General features: G+C 54.7%; 1 protein-coding gene across 1 annotated transcript in view; it reads left to right on the top strand.

Moving 5' to 3' along the window:
* The window catches only part of Efna2 (ephrin A2), a 10,931-nt gene extending 4,162 nt beyond the window's left edge, over positions 1-6,769 (top strand). The window contains exons 2-4 of the mRNA XM_028771700.1: positions 3,395-3,708; positions 5,252-5,317; positions 5,505-6,769. Of these exons, the coding sequence (XP_028627533.1) occupies positions 3,395-3,708; positions 5,252-5,317; positions 5,505-5,626 (502 nt within the window). The 3' untranslated portion in view covers positions 5,627-6,769. The remainder of the gene's footprint in view (positions 1-3,394; positions 3,709-5,251; positions 5,318-5,504) is intronic.
* The last annotated feature ends 3,006 nt before the right edge of the window (positions 6,770-9,775 follow it).

Raw genomic sequence — 9,775 nt, 5'->3', positions numbered from 1 at the left:
TGGGTGGATGGGTGGGTGGGTGGATGGGTGGGTGGATGGGTGGGTGGGTGGATGGTTGGGTGGATGGATGGATGGATGGTTGGGTGGGTGGGTGGATGGATGGATGGTTGGGTGGGTGGGTGGGTGGATGGATGGGTAAGTTGGTGGGTAGGAAGGTCCAGGGCTGGGCTCAGTGGGAAGAGCACTCACAGCGTGAAGCCCTTGGTTCATTCCACCCCAGCATCACGCAAAACAGGCACAGTGGCGAAGGCCTGTCATACTAACACTTGACAAAGCAGGGGGATCAGGATTTAAGGTTATCCTTAGCTACGGTGAGTTAGAGGCTAGCCTGGGCTATGTGGGGCCCAGGTCCTCCCCATTTCTTATTCAGACTTGATCCCCTCTTTCTCCCAGGCCATCCATGGGCTGTCACTACCCTCCAGCCCCCAGCACCTTGTTTTTCAGGTCTGACAGGCCCTCATGAGTCCCTCTGTCATGTCTCTCATAGGAGGAGACATGGTCGAGTGTCACCCATCATGTTCTGTCCTTGTCCAAAGGGAATGCTGGACGGTCATGGTTCCCCCTGGGCTTCAGGATCCACGCGCCTCTCACCAGCCCTTCTGGGTCCCCAGGAGACATGTTGGCAAGATCATGGGGTAATTGGGTTGCTTCAAGGACTGGACTGCCTCTCTGTGAGAAAGGGGCTCCTAAAGACAGTCACTGACCCCCTTGAGAACCCACTCCTCCCACTTGTGGCTTTGTTTTGTGGGGTTGTTTTAGGGATACACACTGCGCCTCACCCCCGTCCTCTGAGACACCCTTGCTGGCATCACCCAGAGCAAGAGTTGGATGCTGGCTCTTGAATTCCGTGCCTATCTGGAACCAGGATTACCAGCAGAGCAAGGCTGGTGTACTTTTAGAGCCAAAGAGAGAAAGAAAAAGAAAGTGACCATTTATTCCTGTACTGTCCGGTGGGTAGGGGAATCCCCAAGGCCCCCAACCCTTCTGGCTTTTATGAATTCTCTTGTTCAGACAGCAAGCATTGGTTGAGCACCACTGTACAGGGTCTGGCTTGGCTACAGATCGGGACATAGACAATAACTCGATAATGGTACATGTAAGGGGTGTGCACGCCTGTGTGCATGCGTGTAAGGACTGTTCTAGGCACACGCAAAGATCCCAAGATACACACAGCACTGTGGAGCAGAGTGAGCAGAGGACACAGTGTCCTGAGGAGTCACCGCCTGGAGACTGTGGGCCATATTCAGTTGCCAAGGAAAGTTGAACAGTGTTGGGCCTCCGGGTCTGGGGGTCTGCTTTATATTTTAAAAAGCTGGCCGTGGGTTTGGGGAGACCATGAGCCTGGCAGGCCTTTGCCACGGTCCACTGCAGACCAGTGTCTGCAATTTTCTCTGTGAGCGAGGGAGTAGTATTGAGTTTTGAAGGGCCAGGTATGTGTATGGGGGTGAGGGGCAGCTGAGAGGGTAAGAGGGCTTTCTCTGCAAACAGAAAGACGCCAGTTCAAATCCTGAGCTCATGTAAGACGTGAGCATAGCTCTGTGCATCTATAACACCAGTGCTGTCTGTGAGTAGAGCCGAGAGAATGACCTTTACAGACGCGCATGTGCAGACAGACAGATCGACAGACACTCATGCACACAGAGCAGGGGTGAGGCAAGGGAGACAGCTCAGTGGGTAAAGCTCTTGCCTTAATCCCGGCATCCAGGCAAGGCATCTGAGGTGGTGTGAGCCAGCTGCTCACCATGCACAGGTCAGCGAGAGACCCCACCTCCAAAAATAATCTCACCTGCCTGTACTGGTGACCACGCATGCGCATTGAGGACAAGCAGACTGGATATGGTTGAGCTGGCGGGGCAGGGACCTGTCACCAGGTGTGCTGTCCCTTATAGAGTCAAGACTATGGACATGCCTATTGTGTTTTATAAAAAGATAAGGAGAGAAGGAATATGTCTGGTGGATGTGCAGTCAGGTGTGGGGAAGGGGGTGCCTCTGCGGGCCCATCCTGAGGCATCCCTTCCCCCTGAGGACGGTATAATATAGACAGAGTTTATTCAGGGCATGGGGAGGGCAGAGAAGAGGGTAGTAGAGACAGAGAAAGGCAGAGAGTAGAGGAGTAGAGCCCGGCCACGAGCTCGTGAGGCGGGGAGGGGAGTGGGGGGAGAGAGGGTAAGGGCCAAGAGGACAGAGTACAAGTAAGGAAGCAAGAGGGAGAGGAGGGCGCGAGCAGCCCCTTTTATAGTGAGTCAGGCACTCCTGGCTGTTGCCAGGTAACTGTGGGGCGGAGCTTAGACTAAATGCCAACAGCGCCCAGCCCGCCCCCTCAATCCTAGAGATACCCACAGGTGAGCAGTCCAGTGAGCACCCAGCCTCCACTCACACCTCATGGGCTGCGGTGCTTGGACCAGCAAGACAGCAAGAACAGCACTTACTGCTGTTGTTTTGACAGGGTCTCATGTAGCGTAGTCTAGCCTCAAACTCGATATGTAGCTGACAATGACCTTGAACCCCATGACCCTCAGTTGCTGCTGTGCCATGTAGAGAACCCCATACAGTGCACCAGGAAGTTCCCCTCATCTTTGAAGGGAGCCAGGCCTCAGTTTCCCCAGCTGTCCTAGGAGGTAAAGGAGCCTCTGGCAACCTCCCACTTCCAGGCTTTTATATGCTAATAAACATTCTCACAGGGCCCCCCTCTGCCCCTCTCGGCCTGCGTTTACATGACAGGGACCCAGGGGACACTTGGAAAGATCTGAGGGTTCCTGCTGCCTTAGCCTGAGGCAGAGATGGAAGGGTAACTGCAGTCCAACCTGGCAGGTCAACCTCCGTCCTCTAAGAAGAGGCTGGGTCAGGCCCGTCCCCCCAGAGGACTGCTGGGGGACAACTGGACAACCCCCCAAGGCTGAGGCTCTGAAATCAGGACTAGGGCAGTGAGAATGGTGTGTGTGTGCATGTGCGTGTGCGTGTGTGCGTGTGCGTGTGTGCGTGTGTGTGTGTGCGTGTGTGTGTGTGTGTGTGTGTGTGTGTAACTTGCTAGACAGAAAGATTGTGTGGTGCTCCAGTGTCATCCCCAACGTCAGGAAGACAAGTAGTTGAAGGTCATTCTTGGCTACTTTTGAAGCTCAGAGCCAGCCTAGGCTTCAAGACATTCTGTCACCAAAAAAGTGCACCCAGAAGGCAAAAAACACACCAGAGTCACACAGCATGGGAGGTTGGCTTGATCCTCAGCTGCCTCCAAAATGCTTCAGCCCTGTGGGAGGCTGAGAGAGGGGAGTGGAGGTGTCCTCTGAGCTCTGCCTCCTTGCAGGGAAACAGGCAGGGATGGTGGCCACACGGGACTGTGTCAGGTTGTGTGTGTGGACCTCAGGCCCATTGCCTGCTGACCGGCCCTCCCGCACAGGTTTCAGGTGAGCACCGTGGGTGATGGTAGAGGCTACACCGTGGAGGTGAGTATCAACGACTACCTGGATATCTACTGCCCACACTACGGGGCACCGCTGCCCCCAGCGGAGCGCATGGAACGGTACGTCCTGTACATGGTGAACGGCGAGGGCCACGCGTCCTGCGACCACCGGCAGCGAGGCTTCAAGCGCTGGGAGTGCAACCGGCCCGCAGCGCCTGGGGGACCCCTCAAGTTCTCAGAGAAGTTCCAACTCTTCACCCCCTTTTCCCTGGGCTTTGAGTTCCGGCCTGGCCATGAATACTACTACATCTGTGAGTAGCCCAGGCTAGCCTCCTCAGCATATGGGTGAAACTGAGGCAGTGTTCCCAGCTCTTGTCCACCCCATGTCCCATGACCCTGGAAGAAGGAGGAGGATGAAGTGGAGGAACCTCCGTTTCTGAGTGTGTCCCAGGATGGCCCAGTGGGGAACAGGGCCTCGGAACCTCCCGGAGCTGCAGCAGATCCTGCACCACCACCTGGCTTTCAAGTGAAACCTTGAAAGGCCCCATTTCTTCTTTATCATTGTCACCTTCCTCCTCCTCCTCCTCTTCCTCCTCCCCCTCCTTTTAATTCAATCGGGTGGGGAGGAGCAGGAGGTATTTAAAATGAAATCCTAGAATATGAGAAAAAATGATATTTTGAAAGATGATGAGCAGCCGGGCAGTGGTGGCGCACACCTTTAGTCCCAGCACTTGGGAGGCAGAGGCAGGTGAATTTCTGAGTTCAAGAGTTCGAGGCTATCCTGGTCTACAGAGTGAGTTCCAGGACAGCCAGGGCTACACACAGAGAAACCCTGTCTCGAAAAACAAAACCAAAAAAGAAAAAAAGAAAAAAGAAAAAGAAAGATGATGAGTATAGTAATCCCGTCCATTCTCCATAACAAATGTCATTTTTATTTTGTACATTTTAATCTTCCAGCCCTGGCATGGGGCAAGGGTGAGGGTGGCTGACAGGCCATGAGGTGCTGTCCCTGCACTAGAGGTTGGTTCCTAGGCTCCAGGTCTCCCATTCCAGCTGCCAAGGAGCCACCCGCATGTAGCCCAGGCTGGCCTCCTCTGCTGTGATGACATGTGCATGCCCGGATGTTTTACTTATTTACATATTTGTGTATATACAAGTTAACCTATGTGCCCAGGTGGGCGGAGCCCAAAGGCTGGTGTTGAGTGTCCTCCTCTCCGCCTTTGTTCTCAGGCTCTCTCACTGAACCTGGAGCAGAGCCAGTTTGGTCAGTGAGCCCCAGTCAACCCCCTGTCCCTTGTCCTCAGCTCTGTGGTCATGAGCAAGTAGGCCCCACAGGCAGCTTTTCCTGCGCACGCCGGGATCTGAACGCGGTTCTCGTGCTTGCTCAGCACTTGCTGTACCCACCAAGCCGCCTCCCAGCTCCTGCTCCGTTTCGTTTTTATTTTGCTTAAAAAACGTCACCTTAGGTCAGGCATGGTGGCGCACGCTTTTAATCCCAGCATGTGGGAGGCAGAGGCAAGGGGATCTCTGACTTTCAAGCTAGCTTGGTTACATAGAGAGTTCCAGGACAGCCAGGACTGCATAAAGAGATTCCCTCACAAATCAATCTGAATGAATGAATGAATGAATGAATGAATGAATGAATGAATGAATAACTCTTACCCTGCCCTGCTAGTGTCTGAGCTGGTTGGTCCAAGACATAACTCAGCCTTTGGAGTCAGGTTTAGATGGAGGAAACATAAAAGAGACTTCCAGAAAACACAGGGTACTGTGTCTGGGGTTTTAACACATGGTCAGGAGTTTTCTGGGTGGAGAAGGGAGCACACAGCCCCAGCACGCTGTCATCTTTTCCAGCTGCCACACCTCCCAATCTGGTGGACCGACCTTGCCTGCGGCTGAAAGTTTATGTGCGTCCAACCAGTAAGTGTCATCAGAGATATGGTAAGGACCCAGGTCCCCTCACCTGCCCTTTGGCCCCATGAGTGATCCAAAGAGCTGGGGGTCGGGGACCACCATCTAACACATGCACCCACCATGCTCCACGCCTGGGACTTTTGAGAGTGCATATCCCAGGCCGGCTGACAGCCTGTCCCCTTTTTCCCCACAGATGAGAGCCTGTATGAGGCACCAGAGCCCATCTTCACCAGTAACAGCTCCTGCAGCGGCCTGGGTGGCTGCCACCTCTTTCTCACCACCGTCCCTGTGCTGTGGTCCCTACTGGGCTCCTAGTGCCGGGCTAGAGGACCCACCTGACCCCTTGACCTTCGCCCTCTGACCTGCCACGGCCACCTCCGAGACAAAGTCCTTGCTGCTTCTCTTTCATGGTGCTGTCCCGCCGGAGGAGGCCATCTACCCGTCCCTGGGATGCAACATGGGGTCCCACGGCCTGAGGAGGACACCCAGGCCAAGCCACGGCTGCCAGGGCCGCCCAGTGTTGTTTGATTACGGTCAGAAAGACTTAAGGTTTTTCTTTTAATTTAATTTATTCCCTGACATTGCTGGTGACGTTGGGAAGGGAACAAGCCACAGGGCTGAGGTGGAGCCATCTCTGGCCTTCCTGGAGGGCCAGAGATCCAGGGACCTCCAGGCGCTCCTGTTATTTGGGTCCCAGATGGAGCCCACCACAGATTTGCCTTGGGTTCCTCAGGCCAGGCAAGCCTGAGCCAGAAAGAGTGCATGGTGCCAGCCCCTCACAGGGACTCTGGGGGTGTCATCCCCCACTCTTCTAGCCACTGTCGAGCCCCACTCCCTCACCATCTCAGAAAACCCTTTGGCCCATGCAATGCAGTCCATACTGCCCCCAGGCACAAGCCAGCTGGGAAGTCGTTTTATTTCTGTAAATAGAAACCAGCAAGTGTATACTGTGATTTATTTTAATGTATTCTTAAGGACAGAATGGAAATTCTTTAAAAAAAATTTTTTCCGACCTTCAATTCAAGAGGTCTTTTATTTTGGTGGGGGGAGTGGGATGGACTTTTTAGGATAGAAGTAACACTTCGCAATAAATTCAATTTTTTTTTTTTGGTCCGTTGGAGCCCGCCCCCTTGATCATGTGACCTAGTAATGTTTGTAAGAAAAAAAAAGTAAAAAAAAAAAAAAAAAAGTGCAGGACTGGAAAGGAAGGGGAGCTACCTACCAAAAACACAGACGGCAAAGGACCGAGTGAAGCTGGCCGCACCACACATTTATACGGATTTCGGATTTCTACCCACGTTTCCTCACTCTGTTTTCTATATATTCTATATAAATATATATTGTGGATGCGAGGGGCGGCTGGGGCTTTTCTAGGGGCGGGGGATGGGTGGCCCGGCCCCCTCATCACAATCAGCTCTGAAGTCTGTATTTTTTTATAATAAAATGCACAAACTGTAAGGCGTGGGCCTCTCTGTTACGGGTGTGCTGGATTTCCGACGAGTGCGGGAGTTCCGGGGAGTCCCCCAGCTGCGGACAGGCCCCGCTGCTTCCTGCCAGCTCTCACGGTTACTTACGGGGAGGGTCGGGCTTGAGGCAGGCCTGTCACCCGCAGCGTGGTGGCACATGGCGGCTGAGGCTGCTCGGGCCAGCGGTGGCGTTCACCGGCAAACAAAAGAGCGCGGTGGGAGGCGAGGCTGACACCGAGGTCGCCCCCCCGGCCTTTGTGCCCGCGCCCGCACAGGCGAGTGCACGATAAATGGACATTTCTGAGACTCAGTTTCCCCATCTGACTCAGGGGTGTGAGGGCTGTGGCGGATTTAAAATGACTCTCCGAGGGAAGAGAGACCCGGGTCCCCGCTGAGCCCCACTTGGGCTCACGGGCGACAGGTGACCCGACGGCGAGCCTGGGATCCCAGCGGTCTTCCCTCGCCCGCGCGGCACCGCAGCGCCGGCACAGTTGGCGGAGGCGACGCTCCGCTCCGGGCGCATTCATTCAGCCGCGCCGGGCCCGGCAACGGGGGCCGCTTCCTAATGAGGCCGCGGACCGTACAAAGGACCTTGTGTCACTGCAGCCGGGCCGGCGCTGCCCACGAGGGCGGATCGACGGCGGACGTGGCTTTGGGGAGGCCCCACTGCACCGAGGACCCCGGGAGCAACGCTGCCAACGAGCCAGGGCTCCAGAGGCAGAGGCAGGGGGATGTCTGCGTTCATGGCCAGCCTGGGCTACAGACTGAGACCCTGTAGAATGGAGAAGAGCCCGCTGGCATCGAGGACCAAGCGCAAGCTGCAGAGTCCGTGCAAAAGCCGGGCCAGGCCATGCAAGTCTGTGACGCAGCTGGGGACGCAGAAGCAGGGAGCCCTCCGTGTGCCGCTGTCCAGCCAGGCCCGGTGCTGGTGCCCGAGGCCGGGGACTCAGCACCTGTCCCCCGTCCTTCTGCCCCGGGGCGCCCACCGCCTCGCACCCCACCCAGGCGGAGCGCGACAGCATCGGTATGCCGGTCCCGCGTCTTTGTCTATTCCACCTGAAGCTTCCAGAGAGAAGCAATCTGTCTCCCGCAGCCCTTTACTGCCGCCTCGGTAGCCGCTGTGGACAGGGGGTGGTGGCGTGGAGGGACAGCAAGGCGCAAGGTCCCCCGGGACGCTGATGGCGCCTCCGGCCCCTCAGCTGTCCCATGTCCCAGCAACAGAAGACAGCATCCACCTCCTCCTAGCCCCCTAGCTCCCCAGCCCCTAAACTAACGCCACGCCCTTCTTTCTTTTTTCTTTAATTTTTATCCTTTCTTTTCTTTCATTTTCTTTCTTTCCTTTTCTTTCTTTCTTTTTTTTTTTTTTTTGAAAACAAGGTCTCAGGTAGACCAGGCTGCCCTTACTATGTAGCCCAGGATGACATTGACCTCCAGGTCCCTGGAGCCTCTACCTTCCTCTTCCCAGTGCTTAGGGTAGCAGGTGCGTGCCACGCCCAGCTGGGATTTTTTTTCCCCTCTTATATAACTAAATCTCCTTTGTGTGCATTCCTCTTTTCTTTTTCTCTTCAGACCCTCTGCCCCGAGGGTTGGGAGCCAGGGCATCTTCAGTCCTTCCTGCCACCTAGAATACATTTGGTACACAGTGAGCTCTCAATCGATGGCCATTGACTGACTGAAAAAATGTTGAATACATTTGTGCAGATAAAGCCGCATGATCAAAAAAGAAAGAAAAAAGTATTTATTACAAATTGTACTGGGGAGGTTGAGGCAGGAGGCTGAGTTTGAGGCCAGCCTTGATTACATAGCAAGAGCTCCCGTCTAAAACAAACAAACCTTTGCGTGAAAAAAATTAAAAAGATAAATGAATAAATAAAAAATTCATCCTTCTTGTAACGTGAATAAGTAAAAATATAAAATAAAATAAAGCAGGGCAGTGGTGGCGCACGCCTTTAATCCCAGCACTTGGGAGGCAGAGGCAGGCAGATTTCTGAGTTCGAGGCCAGCCTGGTCTACAGAGTGAGTTCCAGGACAGCCAGGGCTATACAGAGAAACCCTGTCTCGAAAAACCAAAATAAATAAATAAATAAATTAATTAATTAATTAAAAAATTCCATCTCTCATGGTCAGAGCTCCCTGTAAGCACTAAGTGAGACCCGATAGTGTGCAGACACAGTGGGGCCTGTCCTCTCCATCTTGGCACCTGGCCTCTTCTTGGACATCCGGGTGAATTCCATTGTCCTGGAACGGAGCTACCTGAGCCACCCAGACACAGCCCGGAGCCACTAGGGAACCACGAATCACGACAGTCGACACGGCTACCCACCCTGTGGTGGTACTGTGTGGATGGGGGGACGCCCACAGACATGGGACTTCAAACTGCTATCCTCAGTTTCCCCTCAGGGGATGCTGCTCTCAGGTGGGAGTAGTAAACAATCCTTGAGGGTAGGGCATGGCCAGATGGGGCGGGGCTTAGGGGCAAGTGCTGGGCGGGAGGGGTGTGGCCTCTGAAGGGAGGTGTGAAAAAGGTGCAGCATGGGATAGCAGGTCTGGGAAGGGTTGGGGCTTGGGTTTCTCAGTGTTGGAGTCAGAGGCCTCCTGGAACCCCTGAAGGTGCTGGAAGAGAGCTGCACCCTGAGTCCTGGGCGAACAGAGCTTCTGGAGCTCTCCTACAAGCAGCACCACTGACAGAGGACTTAGGCAGGGGTTTCTATTTATTGAGCCCAGGGCTGGAGGTGGGAGGGTGGTGGGAGGGGGACGAGGCTGTTGGGCGGGTTCTGCAGGACTGGGACTCCCTTTGGCTGAGTAGGGTTAGAATCCCTGTCCCGGGCTCCCCTACCTCCACCGTCCACACTTACAGGCTCACAGATCAGTCCTAAGAGAGGGAAGGGGCCGGGCGGTGGTGGCGCACGCCTTTAGACCCAGCACTCCGGAGGCAGAGGCAGGTGGATCTCTGAGTTCGAGACCAGCCTGGTCTACAGAGTGAGTTCCAGGACAGCCA

This window comes from Grammomys surdaster, unplaced genomic scaffold (genome assembly GCF_004785775.1).
Source record: "Grammomys surdaster isolate TR1022 unplaced genomic scaffold, NIH_TR_1.0 209, whole genome shotgun sequence".
NCBI lineage: Eukaryota > Metazoa > Chordata > Mammalia > Rodentia > Muridae > Grammomys > Grammomys surdaster.
Note: the sequence above shows the minus strand (reverse complement) of the source record. Positions and strands in the feature narration are given on the sequence as shown.